The sequence below is a fragment of the Molossus molossus genome, unplaced genomic scaffold (genome assembly GCF_014108415.1).
Source record: "Molossus molossus isolate mMolMol1 unplaced genomic scaffold, mMolMol1.p scaffold_m16_p_4, whole genome shotgun sequence".
In the NCBI taxonomy this organism is placed as follows: domain Eukaryota; kingdom Metazoa; phylum Chordata; class Mammalia; order Chiroptera; family Molossidae; genus Molossus; species Molossus molossus.
In genome coordinates, this window is record NW_023425377.1 from 3,149,702 (window position 1) to 3,177,507 (window position 27,806).

At 45.5% G+C, this 27,806-nt stretch overlaps 1 protein-coding gene and 1 long non-coding RNA gene across 7 annotated transcripts in view; one reads left to right on the forward strand and one right to left on the reverse strand.

Annotated features, from left to right (window-relative positions):
- The window catches only part of LOC118616228 (zinc finger protein 12), a 21,422-nt gene extending 3,041 nt beyond the window's left edge, over positions 1–18,381 (forward strand). For 2 of the 6 annotated variants that reach the window (XM_036241703.1, XM_036241704.1), the window contains exons 3-5: positions 2,706–2,832; positions 3,094–3,189; positions 4,647–7,398. In XM_036241703.1, coding sequence (XP_036097596.1) covers positions 2,706–2,832; positions 3,094–3,189; positions 4,647–6,496 — 2,073 coding nt within the window. In that variant the 3' untranslated portion in view covers positions 6,497–7,398. Of the gene's footprint in view, positions 1–2,705; positions 2,912–3,093; positions 3,190–4,646; positions 7,399–16,065; positions 16,439–18,162 lie in introns of those variants that run through there. The other 4 variants (XR_004956535.1, XR_004956536.1, XM_036241706.1 and 1 more) reach the window with 4 other exon arrangements.
- On the reverse strand, positions 13,718–27,543 carry LOC118616231. Its single transcript, XR_004956537.1, has 6 exons — positions 27,390–27,543; positions 26,495–26,686; positions 24,843–24,898; positions 23,500–23,609; positions 23,152–23,247; positions 13,718–13,985 (listed from the first exon to the last, which is right to left on the reverse strand). It is a non-coding gene; the product is annotated as an uncharacterized LOC118616231 (long non-coding RNA).
- Between the last annotated feature and the right edge of the window lie 263 nt (positions 27,544–27,806).

Sequence of the window (27,806 nt, forward strand, 5' to 3'; positions counted from 1 at the left end):
GAAGGATCAATACCAATACATTACTGTTTAAAGTCTGTAGTTCCATTGGGGTTCACTCCGAGTTGTATGTTTTAGGTACGGACACATGTATAACGACGTGTATCCACCACTACCGTGCCTTAAAGAATAGTTTCAGGACTCGGTGGTCCCCTAGCGCCACCTGTTCCTCCCTTCCCCGCCCCTGACGACTGATCTTTTTACTGTCTGTTTTTGCCCTTTCTGGAATGTCAGGAGTTGGCACCATGCAGTCTGGAGCCTTCTCAGATGGGCCCGTTTCTATTTTCATGTGAAGTGCCTGTGCATGTCCACTGCCCATCTTTCTCATCACGATACTGTTTGTTTTCTTTTGCTTTTCTTGCTGACTTATAGTCTTAAAGGTTTATAAATTTTTCCAGTTTGGGTCATGTTAGTAAACATTTTTTTCCCATTTATTTGCCTTTTTACTTTATTTTCCAGGATTACTATATAATTCTGTAATATTTTTATTTTGAGAATTTCAGTACATGGTATTTTTAAAACTTCCCCAAAGAGCCCTGGCCTGTTTGGCTCAGCGGTTAGAGCGTCGGCCTGCGGTCCGGAGAGACCCGGGTTCGGTTCCCGCTAAGGGCACGTACCTCGGTTGCAGTTTGTCCCCTGCCCTGGTTGGGTCGTGTGGGTGGCAACCACTCGATGTGTCCCTTTCACATCGATGTTTCTCTCTCTCTCTCTCCCTCTCCCTCTCCCTCTATCTGAACAAAATATCGAAAAATATCCTCGGGTGAGGATAAAACTTCCCCAAAGGAGCAAGTTTGCATGGGTGGGATTCCTAGTTCAAGAGCGCCCTCTTCAGTGAGTACTGTAGCGTCTTTGATGGTGGTGGTGGTGAGGAGGGGGAATTTGTGGATCTAGGTAGTTCTTACATTTCTGTCTGCTCTTAGTCTTCCCCTTGTGGCTCTGGAGTGCCCCGTCAGTCCCTTTCTGTGGACAGGCCACGCAGGTGATGTACTGACTCTTGTTCTGTAGGCTGTGCGTGTCTCTAAGTGTCTTTTTCCGGATGTACAGAAAGACTGTTGCTGGCTTGGGGATCCCTGGACTGCAGTCTTTGGCCCCAGTAGGCTCTCGCCTTTCCAAGTGATGCCTGTGAGGTTTCTGAGCCTGTTTGTTAAAGTCCTCTTGGGTCTTTGTCATTTACAGTCCTCTGGGGGATCCCAGTTTTCTCCCTGTCTTTACTAATGGAATTCCAGTGCTCCTTCCTTTCCTGGCCTCTCAGAAAGGCAAGGAGCTGGTGTCGCCTCCCCCACCACAGGTGAGTGAGCTGGTGTCGTCAGCAGGGAAAGCTAGCTCTGAGACAGTGGTGACAAAATATCCTCCTGCCACGTCCGATGTTCTGCCCTGTGTGACAGTGTATAAGCAGCTCCAATTCTGTGATCACACAGCTTTCTCTGGACAGTTACTCAACAGAGGGATCTTTTAAAACACACTGTCATATGCTGTTCCCTTATCTTCTGTAACTAACTTAAAATCCTAAATATCTGCAATTCTTGTTGGTTTCTTAGTATGTCACCCAGGTTTAAAGCTAAAAGTGCGCGTCAAGCTTCTTCTTTTAAGCCAGAGGAAGAACAGTGCAATTTCCCCTTTTCCTTATGCAGAAAAGTGAAGTTGGCCTGGTTGGTACGTCTCAGTGGTTGAGCATCGACCCCCGCACCGAGAGGTAGCTGGTTCAATTACCGGTCGGGGCACATGCCCAGGTTGTGGGCCTGATCCCCAGTAGGGGGTGTGCAGGAGATGGCCAGTCGACATTCTCTCTCATCGATGTTTCTATCTCTTCCTCTCCCTCTGTCTAAAATGGAAAAAGAAAGAAAAAAAAAGTGAACTAGGGCGAGCTACTTCCAGCTGCCACCAAATCAAACCCTGGTTTGGAATAGTCATGGTAGTGCTGTTTTCAAGCAGCAACAGTGCATCACAAATACAGGTGGTTGCTGACAGCTCTCGTGGCGGGCTGTGGTCAGACCTGCAGGCTTCCCGTGCAGAAACATACAAAACGAGGCTGGGCGTTGCCTGGCTCGCCTGTTGCTTTGGTAACTGTGGCAGACACTGCAGACTGGCTCCTGTGAGCTGTAGGAGGAACAGGTTTGGACAGGAACAGCAGTGTAATTTTAGGCATGTTGAGTTTGAGATCTGGGACCTGTGCATCAGGAATTTAGGAGAGAATCTGGGATGGTGATATAAATTTGGGAGATGTCAATGTTTAGAGGGTAATTAAAGCAGGAGGCAGGATGGGACCACCATCAAAGCGGGGAGTGCAGAAAGCACAGAGGAAAGGACTGAGAATGGAGCCCAGGGCCCTACAGCTCAGGATGACTTGGAGGGGAGGCGTGGCCGGGAGCACGCGCAGAACAAACACACACCGTTCATGTTGTGGAAGCAAAATGAAGGAGCAAAGTACATCCTGTGTTTCCACAAGTGGCCCTCAGGCCTGTGCCCTCGGGGGCAGGGCTGCATCTGCTGGTCTTAGTGTCCCCAACAGCCAGGATGGTTCCTGGCTTGTAGTGCAAGACAACATTTTCTTTTTGATATATAGTGAGTGAACTCTTTCCCGTGTCTGTCTGATAGCTTTATTTTCCTTTCATAACCTGTAACATAAAAGGGATACAATGTTCATAGTTGACTTTACCAGTCTTCAGATGTCTTGTCCACATTACCCAATTCCCATCATGCTATTACAGGGACCAGTGTCATTCAAGGACGTGGCCGTGGACTTCTCCCAGGAGGAGTGGCAGCAGCTGGACCATGAGCAGAAGACAACCTACAGGGATGTGATGCTGGAGAACTACAGCCACCTCGTCTCCGTGGGTGAGCAGAGCGGCTTCCTGAGTTGCTAAGACGTATGGGATTTCCTTCACTTTTACTGACTGAATTTGATGGGACGAACGTGAGTACTGTGTTTTAGGCACCAGGCAGGGCATTTTGGTCTTTACCTCCCCAACGAATAGTCCTGATTTTGGCACAGCTCAGATGGGCACTTTGGTTGTGTAGCTCGTAAGGCAGTACTTTCCGCAGACGGCAGAGATCGGAAACCCAGCAGCCAGACTCAAGTTCTCTTTCATTTAACAGGGTGTCACATTGTCAAACCGGAAGTTATCATCAAGCTGGAGCAAGGAGAAGAGCCATGGAGAGTAGAAGGAGAATTCCTACTTCAGAGTCACCCAGGTGTGTTAGGGAGGCAGTGGGGAGGTTATTGCTAACTTGGCAGTGTTTTCCCAGGGACTTTTAATGGTCTCAAACTTTTAGAAGTGACTAGACATAGTCACCTGTATGCTTCTCACTCCCAAAAACTGATGTTTGTAGAGCTTTTCCACGCTTACCTCCCAGCACCAAAATGTAATCACTTCCTTCTTCCTCTTACACCGTGGGTCTCACTCGCTCTTGCGGCATTTTCAGTAACCTGTTGTCATAGATTCCTTTTGTTTGGAGGCGTTCATAAGTCTATTACTAAACAATAACTTATGTGGCCTTATGTTAGTACCTTCCTTCTCCTTCACTGTGCAGTGCCTCAGATGGGTTTCTGTCCTGTGTCACTTGTCATCCTCTTTCCCAAACTCCACCATTAAGTTCCATTCCCCGTGTGGTCATGTGCACTTGTGCTGCTCACTGTTCCTGAGCTCCAGCCCTTCTTAAGTGGGGTGCCAGCAGGAACTGGGTCTCCCTCTTTTCCTGAATGCTGTTCATCTTGTCTCTCATTTCCTGTTCTGTCCCCAGTGCCTTCATAATGTCCTGTCACAGCAGGTGCTCAATAAGTACAGAGAGAAACTGACTCATTCACACTCCCGCCCCTCCACAAGTGTGTCTGAAGGATCTGTTTCCTCCTTCAGGGATCTGTTCTGTAAAGGGCTCCTCCTGTCTCAGGTCTCTGGGTTTCTGTTGGTCTGTGTTATGTGCCTCGTCCGCTGTCCTCTAGTCCAGAATTTCTTGGGACAGCACACCTTCATTCTTCTTGGATTTGCAAGATGTGTTCACCCGAAGTTTCCAGGTGATCTATCACTTGTCTCACAGGATGAGCCTATGGTGTTTCCCTGTTAATTCCCAGAGGGCACTTAAATTCCTCATCCTCTAAGAATCACCACAATATTAGCTCCGTGTAACCTGGAAAATCAATATTCGGTTATTTCCCCAAATGTTGCTGAACTCCATTTAGTCCATATTCCTAAATGTTTACATGGTCACCGTCTCTACAGCTCTGCGTCTCAGTGGGGTGCACCTCGTTTGGCCAGATGACACTTTCTCTAAGTCAGAGCTCAAATTTCCAGGCCCTTCCCTCACTTGACCCACCTCCTGGGAGTCCTCTCATGTCTGTCTTGTCAGTCATTCATCTGGCATCCTGTCTTCTGATCACTGCTCTCTGTTCCTATTTTACCTTCTATACTCAGTTTTGAACAAGACCTTATAGTGCAGTAAAGGTTAGAGGTGCTTGTGTTTTTGTCAGTTTACTTCTCACCTTTGTCACCACTGGGGAGTGTGTGTGTGTGTTTATTCCAAACCAAAGAATAAGGGGAAAGGATGCACTTGTCTATGAAGCTAGCATCTATGCCACATGAAATGTTTGTGTATGTCTCATTCCATAGTTTATGTAGGAAGATGTACATTTGGTTAATTTTGCCTCTTTTTAGAAGAAGTCTGGAAAGTTGATCTGACAGAGCGAGTCCAGGAAAGTGAAGACAAACATTCGAAGCAAATTGTATCCATCAGCAACAAAATCCTGATTGAAGAGAGAGGTAATGTTCTTGGTAAGACTTTTAATGTGGAAACAAACCTAGTTCCTTCAAGAAAAATATCCTATCAATGTGACTCATGCGAAGAGAGTTTGAAGTCCACTTCAGAATACATCAGTAGCGACGGAAGCTATGCAAGAACGAAGCCTGATGAGTGCTGTGCCTGTGGGAAATCACGTCTCCGTGTGAAACTTGAGAAAACTCACCCAGGGGAGAATTCTTGTGAGTTTAATCAAAATGGGGAAGCTTATGCTCTAAATGAAGAAAGTATCTATCAGAACATTCGTATTTTGGAGAAACCCTTTGACTATATTGAATGCCAGAAAGCCTTTCAAAAGGATGCAGTTTTTGTTAATCCTATGGAGGAGAAGCCCTATAAATGGAATGAATCTGAAATAGCCTTTCTCCAGATGTCAAACCTCAGTGTGCACCCGACGTCTCATATGGAAATGAAGCCCTATGAATGCAGTGCATGTGGGAAGTCCTTTTGTAAAAAGTCAAAATTCATTATACATCAGAGGACTCACACAGGAGAGAAACCTTATGAATGTAATCAGTGTGGGAAATCCTTCTGCCAAAAGGGAACCCTCACTGTGCATCAGAGAACACACACAGGGGAGAAGCCCTATGAATGTAACGAATGTGGGAAAACCTTCTACCAGAAGTTACACCTCATTCAACATCAGCGAACTCACTCAGGAGAGAAGCCCTATGAATGTAGTTATTGTGGAAAAGCATTTTGCCAGAAGACACACCTCACCCAACACCAGAGAACACATTCAGGAGAGAGACCCTATGTTTGTCATGACTGTGGAAAAACCTTTTCCCAGAAGTCAGCACTTAATGACCATCATAAAATTCACACAGGCGTGAAACTCTATAAGTGTAATGAATGTGGGAAATGCTTCTGCCGCAAGTCTACACTCACTACACATCAGAGGACACACACAGGAGAGAAACCCTATGAATGTAACGAATGTGGAAAATTTTTCTCTCGGTTATCGTATCTTACTGTACATTATAGAACTCATTCAGGAGAGAAGCCCTATGAATGTAACGAATGTGGGAAAACCTTCTACCTGAATTCAGCCCTCATGAGACATCAGAGAGTACACACCGTAGAGAAGCCGTATGAATGTAATGAATGTGGAAAACTATTCTCCCAGTTGTCATACCTCACTATACATCAGGGAACTCATTCAGGAGTGAAACCCTATGAATGTAATGAATGTGGGAAAACCTTCTACCAGAATTCAGCCCTTTGTAGACATCGGAGAATACATAAAGGAGAGAAGCCCTATGAATGCTATATATGTGGAAAATTCTTCTCTCAGAAGTCATACCTCACTATACATCATAGAATCCATTCAGGAGAGAAGCCCTATGAATGTAATGAATGTGGGAAAACCTTCTGCCAGAATTCAGCCCTTAATCGACATCAGAGAACACACAGTGGAGAGAAAGCCTATGAGTGTTATGAATGTGGAAAATTCTTCTCTCAGATGTCATATCTCACCATACATCATAGAATTCATTCGGGAGAGAAACCCTTTGAATGTAATGAATGTGGAAAAGCCTTCGTTCGAATGTCATACCTCACTGTACATTACAGAACTCATTCAGGAGAGAAACCCTATGAATGTAATGAATGTGGGAAAAAATTCTACCACAAATCAGCCTTCAATAGCCATCAGAGAATCCATAGGAGAGGGAATGTGAATGTGCTGGATGTGGGAAGGCTTCTCTGAAGTCAGGCCTCATTTCACATCAGAGAACCCTTTGTAATGTGTAAGAAACTCCTACCATGGTCAAGTCAGATTCCCATGGGGGAATGTGGACCAGCCTCTGCATTAGTCAGACTTGTAATCTGAGAACTCACAGGGTAGAAACCACAACTGCAACAAGACCACATCACTTGTTAGATACGACTATACAGGAGTAAAATGTATAAATGTGTAAAATGTATATACACTTTTGTGGGTTCAACTGTTTCACATATCAGGGATTCATACCAGGGGGAAATGTGTCATTCTATGGAATGTGGAAAACCCACTCCTTTGAAAATTATTAATTCTAAAAGTTATGTTTCTGATATAATATTGAGCTTTTTGTTAAAAAATAATATGTTGTGAATAAATTGTACTCCTTGTAAATAGAGACTGTAAAACCAGATAGCTGATCAAGACAGTAACAGCCACATTAAAGTCGTACCTGAGTGTTTCCTGAGAATGTAGGCCTTTGTTTGTTAGCTTGCCTTTTAGGATGGTCATTACAGGAATCATATGTTTATTCTGAATCATGTTTGAAAAGGCAGTGTATCCGTATTGAAATAATTTGTAAGACATGGTAAGATTACCCATTTTAAATAGCACACCATGTTAGTACTTAATATGAATTGCCATTGAACTAATATTTGATAGGTATAAAGTATGCTTCTTCTTGTATTCTAGTGCTTATAAATGTATTTTATCATTGTTAATGAACTAAATCTTCCATAAAGAAATCAGTGTTTTTTATAATGTTCTCAACTGTATCTGAGTCAGCAAGAGATAGAAATGTATGCATAAGCCCTGGCCGGTTTTGCTCAGTGGTTAGAATGTCGGCCTGTGGTCCAGAGAGACCCAGGTTCGATTCCCACTAAGGGCATGTACCTCAGTTGCAGTTTGTCCCCGGCCCTGGTTGGTTGTGTGGGTGGTAGCCACTCGATGTGTCCCTTTCATGTCGATGTTTCTCTCTCTCTCTCTCTCTTCCTCTCTCTCCCTCCCACTCTATCTGAACAAAAAAATGTCCTCGGGTGAGGATAAAAAAGAAAAAAAAAGAAAAAAGAAACATATGCATAAAATAGGTAGAAAACTGCATAGGAAATTTTAAATTGTTAATGCCAGAAGTCTCCAGTAATGAGAAACAACTGTAGTATTCAATGAACTCCATACAGTTTTAAATTATACTTAAAATATTCCCATTTTTTATCTAATTTTTTCATCCACTATTTTTATTTAGATGCCTACACAAATATAAGTGTAATTTAGGAACTATCTGTGTTTTTATTTGCTATGATACTATTTTTAAACATTGTGCTGGACTCCTTCTGTTCTGAATGATTGAAGAACACCTCCATGTGGGTTTGTGGTAGACACTGTTGAGTAACCACCCTCATCACTTGCTCCTTACTGTTTGCTGGCAGGGTATCCATTTCTGCTTATGGAAAGGGGATAAATCCTGACCAATTTCAATCAGTAATGATAATCCCTTCTCATTACCAGCAATGGAGTGGTCATAGGATCCAATTCTAGACACATATACAAAGGAGATAGCTGATGGGTTATTTTGGGAAAAGATTTCCTTAAAGATCCAAGGAGTCCTGCAGGGTAACGTGGAGTCTTTCATTGAACGTTTCCGTTTCCTTGCTGGGGTGATGCCTGGTTATGTCTCAACAATGACGTGTAACTGGATCATGGCAGAGCAGAAGGACTGGAAGAGCCTGGGGCCTGGATGGGGATGCTGAGCCACCACACCGGCCAGCCATGGAGCCACTGCACCTCCGGACTGTCCTTCCGTGAAAGACAATTTGTTTTTCAGCCAATGGATTTAGGTTGCTCTGTTAGTGAATTACAAATTTACACTTTTGTAGGAGTTACACAATTGAGAAGCGGACTTTAGGTAAATCATTTATTTCGAGATGTTGACATAGAGATTTATCTTATTTTCTGTCAATTTTGATGTAAGTAGTTTGAGCATTAGAAACAATTAAATGTGTCTGTTTTCTTGAATTGTTACATCATTAACCTAAGGACCTTTGGAACCTGATATAATCTTCCTTTTTGTAATGCATGACATAAATTTTCTTCTTTTTTTTTTAAATCCTCACTCGATATTTTCTCAAATATCTTCAGATAGAGTGGAGGGGGGCATCGATTGGCTGCCTCCCACATGACCCCGACCAGGGCCGGGGATGATCCGAAACCAAGGTATGTGCTCTTGGCCAGAATTGAACCTGTGACTCTTTGGTCCATGGGCCAACGCTCTAACCACTGAACAAAACTGGCCAGGGCATACATTTCCTTTAGGTTAATTTATCTTATTTGTGGATCATTGCTCCAATGTTAGTTGACAACGTATGGTGTAAAGTAAGGACCTACTTTTGCTTGCTTTCCAGTTGTTAGGCTGATGCTGTGTTATTTGAATAATTTACCCTTCATCACTGAGATGAACAGCCATATCTTCATGGGTTTCCCTCACTCGTGGTGGTGCCTGTTCTGTTGCTCAGCACTTTCCCTCCATGTTCTTTTCGGTGGTTGTGACTGTGCCACATAACAGGACTCAAAGGTCTGGTGGGTTGTCGTTTTGTGTAGGAACCATGTATTCACAGTATATTTGTTGATATATCTACCAAGGTTTCCTACACTTCCATTATAGCTTAAATACACAGTATGCATTTTAAGTAAAATATCTGAAAAGTTTACGTGGTTGCCCTGGCCAGTTTGGCTCAGCGGTTAGAGCGTCGGTGTGCGGTCTAGAGAGACCCGGGTTCGGTTCCCGCTAAGGGCACGTACCTCGGTTGCAGTTTGTCCCCGGCTCTGGTTGGTCGTGCGGCGGCAGCCACTTGATGTGTCCCTTTCACGTCGATGTTTTTTTCTCCCTCTCTCTCCCTCCCACTGTATCTGAACAACAACAAAAAAAAAAGGAAAAAAAATAAAAAGTTTACGTGGTTTACCACATTCTTTTCCGTTGACAGATCCTGCACATACAAGGGCTGGTACGTGTAAGTGGTTCTAAACAGCCTCTTCAGTAATCCAGACTTGTAATTCTTTGCAGTTTCCCAGATGTCCATGTTGCCATGTTATGTCTCTGAAATTAGTGTGTTCTAATTTAACTGGCCCGGTTTTTCCAATTCCTTAGAGGTACTTAAAATAACATTTTTGACTCAGATGTGATGGGATGGCATATCTGAAAAGGTCTGAACTATTCAGGCAGCATGTAAGATACACAGGCTGGAGTTAGTGAAAGAAAGCACCTCAGGGGCCTGGCCTAGTTGACCTATTGGGCATCAAGAACTGAAAACAATTGAGACACAACGTGACTGCTTGCTTTGTAAGCAGAGACCTCATAATTGGTGGTGTGAGCAGATCAGGAACCCTGAGCAGGACTTTCAAGGGCTGAGCAGGAGGGCGACACCTCCTGGCAGGTGGAGGTGAGATGCCCACATGTGTTCAGTCCTAAGGTTAGGGAAGTGTTGGTTCAGTTGCTCCTGTGGCCTCTCAAATAGGTCAGAATGAAGACACGGCCACAGCTATCTGATTCTTGTTGAATTTCAATATACCTGGCTGGGCAATCCAGTCATGCTCCATGTCTAGGCTGGGAGCCAAGGCTGAGGCAGAACTGTAACCAGGGGGGCCCCACACAGAGCCAATCTGCAAAGACTGGGAGAGTATTTTGTCCTCTTTTTCTTTGTATCCCCCTTTCTGTTATGCTTTCTTTGGCTCCAAGTGTTTAAGGAAATTGGCGAAACCCACCTGACCACTGATCTAGTGGAACAAGGAATTCAGGGGCTGCATGTGACAAAGAATACAGGCTCACTGGAGTGGTTCAGAAAAACCAAGAAGCAAATGACAAGGAGCCACAACAAACAAAAACCCTGGGGCAGTGGGGTGTATGTGTGATTTCCATAGTAACCACATTATAATATTTTAAAAATCCAGTTTTGAGCCAAAAAAAAAAAAAAGTTATAAAACATGCAAAGAAACAAGAAAGTAAGGCCCACTCTCAGGAAAGAGAATTCACAGAAGCCAACTGCAGAGCCCACAGTGTCTGGTCGCCACTCGGTCAGTTATTGAGACTAAGTTTAAACACAAACCTAGTCAGATCCATTCTATAGGTCACCTCTAAGAACTAATGGGAAAGCCAAGGAAGTTTTTAAAAATAGAATAAAGAGGGGCTTTCTCTTCAATACATAGAAAATCATTACAAAATAAGAACAATTAAAACACCATCTTATGCCCAGCCAGTGTGGCCCAGAGGACTGAGCTTCGTCCCATAGACTGAGAGGTCCCAATTCAATTCCCAGTCAAGGCACATGCCCACGTTGCAGGCTCAATCCCCAGTAGGGGTGTACAGGAGACAGCCAAATGATGTTTTTCTCACATTGATGCCCCCCCCTTTCCCCTCCCTTCCACTCTATCTAAAAATCAGTGGGAAAAAATGTCCTTGGTTGAGAATTAAGAACAACAACAACAAAATCAGACCAGTTCATCAAGCCACATCTTGTCAAGGAAAATATCAATGAATAATTCATTTAAATTTTGAAATGTTTGTTTCATATAAAGAGGAAGAATTCTTAATGTGTGACTAGGCTCCTGAAGGAAATGTCCTGTGCTCTATTTCTTTCAAGCAAGAAATAACATTTCTTGGAAGTTTTACATTAAATTACAATTAACATTACATGGGAATTGACAAGGCACAAAGCAGTTACTGAATCATTTTCTCAAAAACACATCATTCTTGCCCCCAAATTCCTGTATTTAGCACTTCTGAATGACATGATTTGAAGACATCTGCCCTGTTCCAATGCCTTATTGTAGCTCCAAGTATGAGGAAAATTCCTGACCTCAGGTCTTCCCGCCACCGCTTCAGAGCTGGTGACACCTCTGGACCCCTCTGCTCACTGTCCTCGAACCACCAGCCCTGACTCACAAGATGCAACTGATGCTGGTATCCAGATGGACAGCGCCATTCTGTCATGTCTATCAGTAACGAGACCTTTCCCCAAAGTCACCCTGAATACTTCCCTAAACATCCTGTAGGCCACGCTTGGTCATGTGCCCAACCCCAAGCCATCCTGGGGAGGAGAGGGAAGATGGGCCACATCAAGTCTCCCCAATAAGGAAGAAGCGGAGATCACCACAGCCCCTGGCACCCTGTCAGCAGTGCCTCCTGGGCTCCTACCGCCTGGGCTATCTGCCATGCCCCAGAGGCCCCGAGCCCGTCAGGAACAGGAGAGAAAGGTTTTCTATCCCCGCACTACTTCGGGCGTGATGAGCACTACATTCGCAGCTATTTCTGAACAAGCTTGTGCTGTTTCCATCGCTGTGCCTGCCTGTGCACCTTATCCACGTGTTTCCATGAAACCAGCCAAACCCAAGACAAGTCAAACCATTTTAAAAAAGGCAGTGTCTGTGTCACTGACAGCGGGTCAGTATCAACAGGAATAATTTATGTGTGCCAGAAGCCAGGAAAAGAATAGGTAAGTGCTACGATACTTTTCTGAAACTTTTCATTAAAAATTTCAGAGCTCTGCCCTGGCCGGTTTGGCTCAGCGGTTAGAGCGTCGTCCTGCGGTCCACAGAGACCCGGGTTCGGTTCCCGCTAAGGGCATGTACCTCGGTTGCAGTTTGTCCCCGGCCCTGGTCAGTCGTGCGGGTGGCAACCACTCGATGTGTCCCTTTCACGTCGATGTTTCTCTCTCTCTCTCTCTGTTCCTCTCTCTCCCTCCCACTCTACCTGAACAAAAAATGGAAAAATGTCCTTGGGTGAGGATAAAAATAAATAAATAAATTTCAGAGCTCTGCTCGGCTGGTGTGGCTCAGTGGACTGGGCCTCGTCCCATGGACTGAGAGGTCCTGGTTCGATTCCTGGCCAGGGCACATGCTCGGGTTATGGGCTTAATTGCCAGTATGGGGCATGCAGGAGGCAGCGATCAATGTTTCTCACATCGATGTTTCTATCTCTCCCTAAAAAAAATCAATAAAAGGATATTTTTTTAAAAAAGTTTCAGCCCTGGTGAGTTTGGCACAGCGGTTAGAGCATTGGCCCGCAGACCAAAGAGTCAAGGGCTCGATTCCAATCAAGGGCACTTACCTCAGTTGTGGTTTGTCTCTGGCCCTGGTCAGGGTCATGCGGGAGGCAGCCAGTCGATGTGTCCCTCTCATGTGGATATTTCTCTCTCTCTCCCTCCCTCCCACTCTATCTGGATATAAATAGAAAAATATCCTTGAATGAGGATTTTAAAAAAGTTTCTGAGCTCTTTTAAGAAAAATATTGTGAACACCCATGTGCCTGCCATGAAGTTGGACACTTTTTGACTATTTTTGCTCCATGTACTTATGCATGAGTTTTTCCTGAACCACTTCAAAGCTGCAGACATCATGAGAGTCCATGTGTCTGTATTCAGCCTGTCCTAGAAATGGTCGCTGAAGTTCATAACCACAATGATCACACCTAAAAAGTGAACTCTGATTCCCTACTACCACCTAATACCCACTCCACATCCAGATTCCTCCAATTGCCCCCAAATCTACTGAGGTGTCGTCTGGATCCAATCGGGGTTCGTGCACTGCATTTGATTACGTCTCAGTCTCTTTGAAGGAAAACTTCTCTCTTGAAACGACACTGCCTTTCTGCAGAGGCCAGCTGTCTTGTCTTTGTCCCACGTCTAGGATTTGTCTAATTTCTCCCCCGAAGCTTGCCTCCATCTCCTGCATTTCCCATAAACTAGAAGACTACAAACACTTGATTCCACCTACAGTACAACATGAATCCTTCACACAGCATCTCATCAGGAGGCGCAGTGTCGCTGTTTATGCCGTGTTTGGCCACCTGGTTCAAGGGGCCCAATCACTCTGAGGTACAGGTGCATCTTCCCCAGTTTCAGCGACTGAGGTGTCTGAGGGTGATGCTTTGGCACCACAAAAACACCGTTTCCTCTGCATATGATCTTAGCATCCACTGAGAATCTCTGCCTAGATGCCTAGGGATGGTGCGCTAACAACTTTCTGAACGGCCATTTCTTCTGCATTTGTCAGCTGACATTTTTCTGTAACAAACAGCCTTCCCATAATTGGAGATGAACAACTCCTACTAAAAGGACAGGGTGAAAACCAAATTCATTCCCTCTAATGACAGAGTAAGGAGCTTGTGTAAGATTCGCCTCCAGTGAGCTCAACCCCTTTATCCTTTCTTATGTATTGCCGCAGAGTTTTGTTTATTCAAATGTTATAGTCGGTTACAGCCCTTCTGTTCGACCATCAGGTTCCCTCACACCTGGCCAGCGGGAGCCCGTTAGCCAGCTGCTGTGGCCTCTGGCACATCCCATTAATCTCTGAGTGCTTGCCTGATTTTTGACACAAGAGGTTCCAGGCTCACCTTGGACACTTCGGGACCTTGTAGTGGGCAGCGATGGGGACTGAGTCTGCTCATCCTTGCGGGGGCGCCACTGCTCCGAGGCCCTCTCCATGGACTGGGCTAGGAAATAAACACATTCTAAAAATTAGTGAGTAATATTTTCAATTCATATTTATCATTATAGGGAGTTTTACATAAATTCCTTTATTTTTATGGTCTTCTCAAACTGGTCATTTTGGTTCTCAGTATCTTTAGCAAATTTCTTTTTGCTTTATCCTATAATATACACAAATATGCAATATTCAAAATGACACCAATATTAGTAACAAGAAAATTAATGAGTGTTTATAATTTTTTGCAGGTGTTTTTTGTCCTTCAACACATCCCATTAAGTATCATGTATACTCATAATAGCGTGTTCAAAAGTTTCTTAAATGATTTTCTGAGGTTAAGCTACCAATTTGATATAAAGTTGATTTGTTTCTGTTTTCAACCTTAGAATCTGCTTTTTTAATATGTAAATTATTTACATTTGTTCAAAAGCCAAAATTTCATTTAAAAGTTTAATCAAAGAACCTTGCTTCCATCCTCTCCCCACCACGCCGCTCACGCCTATCTCCACAGGTATTCGTTTTTATTAGCTTGTAGTTTATCCTTTTAGTGTTTCTGTTCACAAAAATAAGCAATGATATATATACACACACACGCTCATTTCCTCTTCATTCTCACACAGCAGGTAGCATGCTATATATAGTTTTCTGTGCTCTGCTTTTATCACTTAATAACATGCTGTGATAGAGCACTTCAAAGTGGTCAGATATGTCACTTGTAGTGTATATTGTACTGTCAAAATACCAAGAAACACTGGTGGCATTCAGTGTGAGAAATCTGTCATAATAGTTATTAAGCTATGGGGAGATACTTCCTACTGACCACTGTTTTTTTTTTTCTTAATCCTCACCTGAGGATATTTTTCTATTTATCTTTAGAGTGGGAGGAAGGGGGAGAGAGAGAAACATTGATGTGGGAGGGACATGTTTACTGGCTGCCTCCTGCATGACCCCAACAGGGGCCAGGGATGAACTGCAACTGAGGTACGTGTCCTTGACTGGAATTGAACGCAAGATTCATTGGTCTGCAGGCTGACGCTTTAATCACTGCGCCAAACCGGCCAGGGCTGACCACTGTCTGGATGTCTGCTACGTAAATCAAACATACACAACATATGTATTTGTACTAACACGCCTAGGCCTTGCTGACCTCAAGGATTCCTCAAGGTTCTAATGCTGTCACCTTGCTGCTGCAACTTGTGTTTTTCAAGAGGCTTTGTATTCCAACAATGAGTGTCATTAGCATCAGATACACCTATGTCACATTTTCAAAAGGCAGTACCTCATTAGAATCATGGCTTCTCATATTACATTATTTCTAGAAAAAGAAACATATCCATGTTTTCTAAATTGATAGATGCCCCCATCTTAATTCCTTTTTTATCAAACAGTTGTTTTCTTGAACACTCATGCATATCAAATATTTATATAATTTTACTCTGGTATCAATTAACTGGTATTCAGCAAGTTGTGAGTTTTTAAATGCTTTTATACTCTTGCTGCAGCCCTGGCTAGTTTGGCTCAGCGGTTAGAGCCTCGGCCTGTGGTCCAGAGAGACCCGGGTTTGGTTCCCGCTAAGGGCACGTGCTTCGGTTGCAGTTTGTCCTCGGCCCTGGTTGGTCGTGCGGGTGGCAGCCACTCAATGTGTCCCTTCACGTCGATGTTTCTCTCTCTCTCCCTTCCTCTCTCTCCCTCCCACTCTATCTGTACAAAAAATGGAAAAATATCCTCGGGTGAGGATAAAAAAAACAAAACAAAACTCTTGCTGCATTCTTGTTTTCCCCCGATTCCTCTGAAGTACATATTTGACTCATAGGTAGATACTAGAGTACAGGATGTTCTCAGGAATCTCTCTGTGTGGAGTTCTCTGATGTTTAGTAAGGTGTGACACAGGTTCTCTAATATTCATTTCATTCATGGGGAGCCCTCCAGCCCCTACCCCAGGTGTGTTTTCTGGTGTCACCTAAGGACCAAACTGACCCCGAAGGGAGTCTCCACATTACTGCATTCATAAGGTTTCTCCCACGAGTTCTCTACAGTGTGACACAATTTGACCTCACACAGGATTTTCCACATTTGTTGCAATTTAGGGTATGTCTCCTGTGTGAATCACCTGATGTTCCATGAGAGCTGACTTCTCGCAGAGGGGTTCCTACATTCACGACTCCCATCAGGCTTCTCTCCTGTGTGCTGGTGTGCTGTGACGACTGGCTTCGTACGGAAGGACTTCCCACACCGCTTACCTTCGCATGGCTTCACCCCTGTGTGAGTCCTCTGACCAGTCACATAAAAGCTTTCTGCATATTCACCACATGCGAAGGGTTTCTACCCTGGGTGAGTTCTCTTGATGTACAGTGCAGTCTAATTTCACACAGGAATATTTCTCACATCCATTACAGTTACAGGGTTTCTCTTCTGTATGAGTTCTCTGATGTATGGTTAAGGCTGACTTATAAAAGAAATATTTTCCACATTCATTACATTCATGGGGCTTCTCCTCAATGTGTGTTCTCTGGTGTCCAATGACATGTGATTTCTGGAAGGTTTTCCCACATTCCTTACATTCACAAGGCTTCTCCCCTGTGTGCGTGCACTGATATTTAGTGAGCTGTGACTTCTGGAAGGTTCTCCCACACTCTTTACATTTATAGGGTTTCTCCCCTGTGTGTATTCTCTGGTGCTGACTGAGAGCTGACTTCATACAGAAGGGTTTCCCACATTCATGACATTTACCGCGTTTCTCTTCTGTGTGAGTTCTCTGGTGAACAGCTAGACTGACTTATGGTGAAGGGATGTCTGACATTCATTACATTCATAGGGCTTCTCTGCTGAACGTGTCCTCTGGTGATCAGCTGACTTCACAGAAAAGCTTTCTCCCATTCACTGCCTACATGTAGTTTCTCTCCTGTGTGATTTCTCTGGTGAATACGAACAAGCGACCACATAGAATGATGTTTCACATTCATTACACGGAAGGGATTTCTCACCAGTGTGAGTTCTCATCCTGATTAGGTTTACTTCACATGGAAGGCTTTCCCACATTACATCCATGTGGTTTCTCCCCCGTGTGGGTTCTCTGATGTGTGGTGAGGGCTGACTTTTTGTAGAAGGACTTCTCACAGTCATTGCATCCATAGGGTTTTACCCTGTGTGATTTTGTGTGCAGTGAGGATCAAATTCAATGAAAAAGACTTGCCACACTCGTTAAATTTGTAGGGTTTCAAATCTGAGTGAATTTTTTTCTTTTTTTATCCTCACCTGTGGACATTTTTTCGTGTTTTGTTCAGATAGGGTGGGAGGGAGAGAGACAGAGAAACATCGATGTGAAAGGGACACATCGAGTGGTTGCCACCCGCATGACCCAACCAGGGCCGGGGACAAACTGCAACTGAGATACGTGACCTTAGCGGGACCCAAACCCGGGTCTCTCTGGACCACAGACCAACACTCTAACCGTTGAGCCAAACTGGCCAGGGCTAAAACCTGGGTGAATTTTCTAATGTTCAGTGAGATTTGACTTCACACAGGTTTTCCCACAGTCATCCTAGTCATAGTGTTTCTTCCCTGTATGAGATACTTGGTGTATATTAGGCTGACTTATAGCAGAAGGTTTTCCCACACTCAGTACATTTATAGGTCTTCTCTCCCGAGTGAATTCTCTGATGGACTTTTAGGGCTGAGCTATGTCGAAAGGATTTCTTACCCTCCCTGTACACATAAAGCTTTTCTGACTTCGTTCTCTGCTGCTCAGTTAGGGCCGACTTCACAGCGGCTTTGTCACGTCCACTGGGTTTCTCTCCTGGGCGATTTCTCTGAGGGTCTGAGTTGTGGTTTCTGGGAGGTGGTCCCACATTGATTACTTTCACCTGGTTTCTCTTCTGTGTGTCTTCTGATGTTGAATGAGGTGGTACTCCTGGTCAAAAGATTTCTCACAATGACTACACTCAAAGGTCTTCTCTCCTGTGTGAGTTTTATGAGGTTGAATGAGATGTGACTTCTTGTTCAAATTATTCTCATTTTCATTAGGTTCATGGGTTTTCTCCTCCATGTTATCTTTCTGATGTTTAAAGAGGATGCACTTCTTGTACTCAGTAACTTCAGAGTGACTCTTCCTTATGTGCATTTCCTGATGTTCTTTGAGGGCTGACTTGTCAATGATATTTTCCCCATGTTCCTTATCATCACAGGATTTCTCTTGTTTGAGCCCTCTTCAGTGGAAGGATGGCTGCTTTGTTAAGGCCGGCTTCTCCACACTCCTTGTCTTCAAATGATGGTCCCAACGTTTGGATTTTCTGTTGCTCAATAAGGTCCTTATCATGACTTAGGGATTTCTCTTCTTCGTTGTATTTTTCAGATTTCTTTCCAATATGAGTGCTTTCTTGCTTATTTTCAAGAAGTAACTTCCCACATGCATTAATTTCATCACATTTCTTACTTGAATGATTTTTATCACCAGTAATTAATTCTGAGACATTTCTGCAACTCGTTCCACATGAGTCATATTGACAGGATGTTTTTCTTGCAGGAACTGGGTTTGTGCCCAGAATAAATGTTTTTCTGAAAACATTCTCTCTCTTCTTAGTCAGTGTTTTTGGTTGATGAGTGAAACTTGCCACAAATGTTTATCTTGGTTTTCCTGGCTTCTGTTTATTTGACCACCAAATTTCCTCACTTCTAGAAATAAAAAACATAAGTATACTTTCAAAATGTTAACACATTTCCTATGTGAGTATAATTTTCAATTTTCAGGCCCAAATGCCTAGGATGAAATCTCAAGCATGTATTTCTCCTTGGATCAGAAAAAAACAAAAATAGAAAATGCCTGCTATAGTGGAAAAGAAAGAGCAAAGCTAGCAATGAACACATATATATTTGCTATTTTTAAAATATGACCTTTAGGAATAAAATAAGAAGGGGAAACTAAACACAGGAAATGAAGAACTGCGGGAAAGCACTGTACAGGAGCTCGGAGAATGGGGTCAGGCCGACAGAAACCACAGCCAGGAAGTAGAGTGACAGGAATATTAGTGTACATGAATGTTCAGGAGACATATCACAGGAAGTCTTAGGTGTGGGATAAAACAGATCATCTATGTCTACGTAGATATAGCCCACTATCCAAATGCCAATGGACAGGAAAAGATTTCTATCAACTGTTCAAGATACCCTTACCAAAAAAACACGATATTTTAAAAAATATTCATTCCCAATCACAAGTTACAAGTCTGGTACAGATTCTTACGCTCAGCTAGCCTGCTTTTCCACTTTGGTTCAACTAAGAACTCAGATGTCCTCCAGGAATTGTATTTCTCCCTAGGCAGCTCCCTCCACCCCCACCCCCACACGCTCTTTTTCAGATCATGTCTCTTAAACTTCATCTTCTCAAACACTGAAAGTAGTCACTACCTATACTTCTAATTAGTACACTCTGGAAAGCATGAACTATATCCAAGTAGCACTTGGTAACACTGAATTTCAAATATATCAACCCTGACCGGGACCAGAGATCGAACCTGCAACCCAGGTATGTGCCCTCGACTGGAATCGAACCTGTGACCTTTCAGTCTTCGAGCCGGATGTTCTAACCACCGAGTCAAACTGGTCAGGGCAGAAAATGCTTTCTGAATAAACAGATCTGTCAGTATTAAAAGATGAATGTATCTCCTATCTACTGCACATCGCGTTGAAGAGGAGGAAAGAAAGAGATCCTTCAGGTGGGGACAAAAGCCTCATGCAAGGAACCAGGTGCTCTCAGGTGTCACAGTGTATGATCCAGTCTGAGCTGCTTGTGGCTTAGCCAACAAGTGAAATGAGAATTCTAAGAAGAGAGGGATTAATGTTGGTTCGAGTAATTCAGCAGCGGATGTGAAAACTTTAGCTCAAATGTAAACACGTGTAAAACAAGCACAACCGGGAAGGACATGGAGGCCCAGTCCACACCCCGTCTTTAGGAACTGGACAGGCGCACACAGAAGAGGCGCCGACGCAGAGGAGGTCAGAGCGATACTCACTTATGAGACCGAGCCAATGGAATGCATCCTGAGTTTCTGAGCAACAGCAACCAAAAAAAAGGCATGAATGTGAACCGATACGTTCCTTTTAAGAAGAGGTGTCCTAAGGAACAGAGGACAACCCTATCATATAGATTTACATAAGGTGAGCAACAAGACGGAGTGGATACTGTAGCTTTAAAGATACACATTTACAATTAGGGACGGAAGCATCAGAGAGGAAGATTCTGGTTTTCAGTGAGGTCACGGGAAGGTAAGAATAGAAGCTACAGAAGGAAACTAGAAAGTAAGAGAAACTATGAAGAGATCAGTATCCTGACTAGATGCTGTCAGACACGGGAAAGAGCCTCCTGAAGTGGAAACAAGGGGTGGGAACTGACACCGCGGAGGAAATGACTCGGGGCTAGTTTCTGCCACGTTGAGGAGGAAAGGACAAGTGCTGCAGATCAAGTGGAGAGTGGGCTGCAGATGAGACTAAGACAGGACAGAGAAGGTGGGGATTGTTCAGACCTCAAGGACAGTAGAGTGCTCAAATCTCCAGATGGCTGGGGCGCTGGAGCATCCATCAGAGAAGGAACATGAGGAGACCCAGTCTCGACAGACTGTTCCCAGGACGGTGATCATGTGATCATAACTGCTCGGTATTGGAAGCTGTCTTTTTTTTTTTTTTTTTCTTTATTGATCTGAGAGAGAGAGGAAGGAAGAGGGAGAAAGAGATAGAAACATGGATGAGAGAGAACATCGAATGGCCGCCTCCTGCATGCCCCCCACTAGGGATTTGGCCCACAACCTGACTGGGAATCGAACTGGCCATCTCTTGGTGCATGGGTCGATGCTCAACCACTGAGCTACACCAGCCGGGCTGTAAGCTGTCTAATTTTTGCCAAATTTGCTATTTCATTGTCCCAGTGAAATTGTAGATATTGTATCATTTGTGCTTGTTTCCTGTCCGTGCCTCCTCTTTGAGTACGCCTTTTGTCCCCTCTTCTGTCAGGTGGTTTTACTATTTCTTATCAACTTGTAGGATTTCATCATTCAACAAACTTTTATCAAATGCTAAAATGTGGCTGGCACTACCCCAGACAGTGGAGACACAGACATGAACACAAATTCTGTTCTTGTGAGGTTTACATCTAGTGGGAGGAAGCAGAAATTAAGTCAAAGGAATAATGTAAAACATCTTATTTCAGAAAAGCTGTCAATGTATGTTAGATATTAAACTTTTGCTGGTTATATGTATTATAACTAATTCTCTCACTGCATGCCATGTCTTTTGAAATTTTTTATGGTGTTCTGTGATAACTGAATCCTCTTAACATAATTAATCTACTTTTCTTCTATAAATAGTATGTATGCCGTTGGGGAAATCCTTTCGTAAGGATTGTATATAGATAATGATACCTATATAACAATATCATAATGTTTTCCATTCTATGTAATTATAAACATATTCCACTGTACTTTCTGTACTTTCTTATACAAGTTTTACATATTTTACTTTTTTTTTTTTATCCTCACCCGAGGCCTTTTTTTTTTTGCATTTATCGTCAGATAGAGTGGGAGGGAGAGAGGTAGGAAGAGAGAGAAACATCAATGTGAGAGAGACACATCAACTGGTTGCCACCCACATGAACCCAACCGGGGTGGGGACAAACTGCAACCGAGGTACGTGCCCTTGGCAGGAACTGAACCCAGGCCCGGGCCAATGCTCTAACTCCTGAACCAAACTGGCCAGGGCCATAAGGGCACATAACTCAGTTGCAGTTTGTCCCCGGTCCTGGTTGGGGTTGTGTGCGTGGCAACCAGTCGATGTGTCTCTCTCACATTGATGTTTCTTTCTCTCTCTTCCCCTTTCTCTCCCTCCTGCTCTATCTGAAGATAAATGCAAAAATGCCTTGGGTGAGGACTAAAAAATAATAATAAATAAAACTGAATTTGTATTAATTTAATGAATGTATATAACATAAATATAACATGTGGTTTTTTTTTTATCCTCACCCGAGGACATTTTTCCATTTTTTGTACAGACAGAATGGGAGGGAGAGAGAGGAAGAGAGAGAGAGGGAAACATCGATGTGAAAGGGACACATCGAGTGGCTGCCACCCGCACGACCAACCAGGGCCGGGGACAAACTGCAACCAAAATACATGCCCTTATCGGGAACCGAACCCGGGTCTCTCCGGACCGCAGGTGGATGCTCCAACCGCTGAGCCAAACTGGCCAGGGCAACATGTTTTTTTAAAATTCACTTTTGTGTAATGGTAAAGGCAGAATGTTTTCCCCCATGAGGATAAATAACCATTTCAACATCACTTATTGAATAACCTCCCCTTTGCCTGTTCTCTCACGTCTCTGATCTCCACACGTGTGGAGCTGGTTCTGGGATCTTATTTCTGCTCCATCGATTTTCACACCAGCAGCACCCTCTGAATTACCGCAGCCGTGTAGCCAGCACCGACAGCTGCCTCCGGCCATGAGAACGGGCTCCTTCTGCCCGGGACCCCCACAGTCCCTGTGCTTCACCTCCTTATTTCGTTCAGCTACCTGCTCTAATGCTGATCTTGTCCAAAGGCCCTCTCTGACCTTTGCAGGGAGCACACCCCACCTCTGTCTCCAGCCAGTGGCTTTCATTCTCTTCGTGGTTAGTCACCACTTGATAAGAAAGCTGGGTTACGACGCCGGCTCTCCTGCTGGCCTGTGAGCTCCAGGAGCTCAGGGATACCGTTTGCTTACAGGCACGTCCCCACCACCAAAATGTACATGGCACATATTAGAAATATCTGCAGAATGAATGAGTGAAAGCCTTTGCGGGGGGGGGGGGGGGTTAAAAAAAATACTCGATGAAAATGGAGGGAAAATACTAGAGAAAGAGAAACCAAGAACAAGGGTTGAGCTGAGGCAGGCGGGGGTTCAACACTGGGCACAAGAATGGTCCGCTTCCCTAGAAGTTGGGCAGAACAGGAGAGCACTGCATTTGAGGGACAGACGGCAGTGTGCTTTGGGTCATCCGAAGTGTGTGGGCTCATTGTTGGGTTACTTCCGAAGGTCTGAGGGCCCTAAACAGAATTACTAAGCTCCAGATGGAAGGCTCCAACCTCTGAACCAGCCGTCTGGGGCCTGATTTCCACTGGCTTCTCTTTTTCTTCTGGTAATGACTGACTCACCTGGACCACTCCAACCCGGGAATCCTCCCTCCAATGGCCACGAGCCCTCTTCTTGCTCCAGCTTGCAGATCGCCTCTGGTTTGGTGATGCAATGCCCTGTGAGTGAGACACGGGGTCAGACCTCTGACAAGCTGCTTGGCTCTTGGGGCCCCTGAGGGACGAGGAAGGTGTCGTGATAAAGGTGCCCATCTGAACGCCTCATTAGGGAGGTGAGAACACAAACATTCTTTCTGTGCTCGATGTACACACAAAGGTTAACCTCCTCTACAGGCCCATACAGGTGGGCAGCTAAGATGGAAAGGAAAAGAAACACCTGCTGTGAGGCATTGCACAGGGAAAATTCCTCACCTGCGGAGACCAGGTGGTCGTCGTTCTCCAACATCACGTCCCCGGTGCAGGGTCCTCCGCACACGGGTCAGCTGTAGCCACTCATCCCGGATGAAGCTCACAGTGACATCCTTGAATAACACAGATCCCTAATCAACACATTGCTGTTCAAGCCAAAGAGATCAATATTGGGTGGCATGCGAGAGACACCTGGAAAATAATTATTTTTTTTATCCTCACCTGAGGACATTTTTCCATTTTTTTGTTCAGATAGAGTGGAAGGGAGAGAGAGAGAGAGAAACATTGATGTGAAAGGGACACATCGAGTGGTTGCCACCCGCACGACCCAACCAGGGCCGGGGACAAACTGCAACCAAGGTACGTGCTCTTAGTGGGAACCGAACCCAGGTCTCTCTGGACCGCAGGCCGACGCTCTAACTGCTGAGCCAAACCGGCCAGGGCTGGAAAATAATTCTTAACATGTTTATGTTGAGAGTTTACCATCAATATTATATAGGTCGTCTATTCTATACCATGTTTTATTTTACTTTGTGGGATAGAGTGATATCCTGATAGGAAAACCCAGGCAGTGTATTAACTTATTAATTCAAACAAACAATCAAAAAAAGAAAGTTCCTACCATGTGTCTGAAACTCCCAGCTGGCCGGGAATACTGAGCTAAATCAATCCCTTTCTTCAGCCCTAAGGAGCTTACATCTTAGTAAGGAGACAACCCTATTTGTGAACATTTCCCCTGTAATAAGGTATTGTGAGAGCTATGCTAGAGTCATTCTAGCTGGTGTTAAACAACGGCAGAAAAGATAGTTCTGGTTTGTATTATCAGGCAAGGCCTCTGTGAATAGCGGATCTTCACTAAGGTGGTACCAGCGCATAAGCAACGTCAGAGGCGTGAGAAACCCACAGTGTAACAGGAGAGCAGGGCTGAGGGCAGTGACTGCTTTGGTCCCTAGTAAAACCCCACTGAGTTCTGCCCTCTACTTCCAATAAAGAACAATTACTGGTTCTTCACTGATGAACACCTCCAAAGGCATTTTTTCCAGACTCCAGTGCCAGGAAGTCTATCTGTCCCGGGAATACCTGGCTGACTTCTCTTTGTGGTCAGTGAAAATCCTGTGTAGGTCAAAGACAAAGGCGCTGCTCACCTTTGGTGGAGGTAGGACCGCGTGACCTGCAGAGGACAGTCACCTCTGCCTGCTAGTCAGGTGCCACTCACTCACTTCATTTTCCCGGAAGTAGCCTTTTTATCTATTTCTACTTTTCCATCTTGGCATACAAACACACTTCCAAAAGCCATGAATTCCACTGGTAAATAAAGTAAGGGATCAAGAAAAGAAGCCACTCACCTGGGGCTTGTTCATTGCCTGTTCTCAGAAGAGGGTGGAAACCTGGGAAGGCGTATCTGGAAGAGGAGGAAAGAGGAGGAAAGAGGAACAGAATGAAAGCAGACTGGCCCTGCAGCCCCTCGAATGTCCCCCTACAAACTTCTACACACCAGCTGGTAACCTTCAACCTTGGCGGAGAAGACGGTAACATCCGTCTCTTTGTGACTCTTTAAACCTGCAGTGTTCACAACTCCTTTAACTCTTTATGCCCCCTTCTCACTAACACAGACACATTTAAAACTGAAGTATCAAGGCAGATAATAGCATCTCAAAAGATGAAATATGATGTCATCATTGAAACGAATATTTGGCCCGGACAGTGTGGCTCAGTGGTTGAGTGTTGACCCATGCACCAAGAGGTTACTGGTTTGATTCCCAGTCAGGGCACATGTCCAGGTTGTGGACCAAACCCCCAGTGGGGGCGTGCAGGAGGCAGCCAATCGATGTTCTCTCTCATTGATGTTTCTATCTCTCTCCCTCTCCCTTCCTCTCTCTCTAAAATCAATAAAGAAGAAGAGGGGGTGGTGAGGGGAGAGAAGAAATAAACCTCAGAACTTATATGCATGTATACGCATAACCAGTGGACATGGACAACCAAGCTGAAGACGGGGTGGGGGGATGGGGAGGAGGGTGTCAATGGGGAATATAAGGAGAAACATCTGTAACAAAAATAAAATAAAATAAACACACACAATTTGATCATATCACCCTCTATCAAAATAAAATGAAATAAAATCAATGAAGAAAAATTTTAAAAAGAAAAAGAAACTGATTTCCGGAGGGAAAACCTACATGGTTTATTTTGTACGTCTATTGTTACCCAAGAATCCTCATAAGTTTTGGAAAGGGGGCTAGGTGCCTTAAACAAAGGTCTCTTTAAAAACTCAACTGCTGCCCTGGCCGGTTTGGCTCAGCGGTTAGAGCGTCTACCTGCGGTCCGGAGAGACCTGGGTTCGGTTCCCGCTACGGGCATGTACCTTGGTTGCAGTTTGTCCCCGGCCCTGGGTGGTCGTGCGGGTGGCAGCCACTCGATGTTTCCCTCTCTCTCTCTTCCTCTCTCTCCCTCCCACTCTGTCTGTACAAAAATGGAAAAATGTCCTCGGGTGAGGATAAAAAACAAACAAAAAAAACAAACAAACAAAAAAACTCAACTGCTGTTTCTCAAAAGGACCTTTTAAGAGGAAAGTTGCTTCAGTCTGATTGCGTGGATGACACCAAGACAGCAGTTGGCAACTGACTTTCCCCATTTGCCTCTCATTGGTCCTGGATGAGTCATGTCTCCTTTCACATTCTCTTTTCCTTCTCAAATGAGACGGAATCAGTAACCCTGCAAACCCTCCCTGACTACTCTCCACCCGGTAAGATGAAAGACAGCAGCACAGCCAGATGCTGACATGCTGACGACTGGTTAGAAAGCTGCTCAGCTTCTGGAAAGAATCAGTGGAGAATAAAGGGAGGGGAGGGTGCCGGGTGGGGGCGGGGGTCGAAGACAGATGCTTCCCAGCTCTGGAATCCTCCAGCATCCCAACGTCCATAAGGTGACCTTTCCACCAGGTGTCCCTAGCCACCCTTCTCGGTCCCAGTTCCCTTCTTTCTGCTGCAAAGTGACTCACAGCTTCTGAACATGGTGAAATCGTTCAAGCCTTGGCCCCTCGAAGCGACAGGCTCCTTTTCTGGGTTTCTGCCGCCTCTTCTGACGCTCTGATTGATGGCGGGCTGGAGAGGAGGGTTTCTTCCTGGTGAAAGTCCGGTTCCTGAAGCCCCTTCCTTCTGGCCTCAGTCGAGTTGCTTGGTCCCAGCAGAGCCTAGGGGACAAATTCACTTTAGCTGGAACCTTCACCAGGGGACCCAGGTCTGCCTGTCTAGTAACACGCAGCTGCCAGAATGCTCAGGCGGCCCTTCCCCAAGCGCAAAGCAGGAGGCTGGGGACGGCAGCGGCGCCAGTGGAGCGCGCCCTCGGGTGCGGCTGTTCCTTAAGGGCCGGCAGCTCCGCAGGCCCGCGCAGCGCCACGGGCGGGAGGGCCACGGGCGGAGGGCCACGGGCGGGAGGGCCACGGGCGGGAGGGCCACGGGCGGGAGGGCCACGGGCGGGATGTCCACAGGGCCGCAGGAAGCTCAAAGGAGCCTCCGGACTCAACCGGCCTGGCAGGCCTTGGGCACACACACTTCGGGTGTGCATTTGGGGACTTAGGAAGGAGGCGCCAGCCCTGGCCAGTTTGGCTCAGCCGTTAGAGCTCGGCCAGCGGACCAGAGAGACCCGGTTCGGCCCGGCGAAGGGCACGGACCTCGGTTGCGGTTTGTCCCGGCCCTTGGGGTTGTGCGGGTGGCAGCCACTCGATGTGTCCCTTTCACGTGGATGTTTATCCCTCTCTCTCTCCCTCCCTCCCACTCTGAAAATAAATGCAAAAATGTCCTTGGGTGAGGATAAAAAAGTAAATTTAAGAGAGGAAGGGGCGCCACCCGAGTGCCGCAGCGCCCAGGGCAGGGCGCACCCCGGGTCACCCTCACCTCCCTAGCCGGCGGGGCCCCGGGCCGTCCTCCGTCCTCTGGGCCGGCGTTCTGGCGCCTCGGCGGTTATGAGACTGGAGACCCCGCGGCACCTGCAGCGCATTTGCTCGGCCCCCTATTCAGTGTGGACACGGCCCCCGTAGCCTCCTGCCGCCTGCCGTCCAGGCCCCACGCCCGCCCCACGCGTGACAGCGCCGAGGGAGGCCCGAGCCCACCGGGACGCCCCGCGGAGACGCGACGCGCGCCTGCGCACAGAGCTCGACGCGCCCCGGGCTGTGCGTGAAGCAGACCTTGAGGGAGGCTCCGCCCACACGTGGGCGGGGCCTGCGCAGGACCCTCTCTGTACCCCTCAACCTCACATCACCCCTCCGCCCCACACCCCACTTCGTTCACCTCGCTCCTCCCCTTCGTCACCCC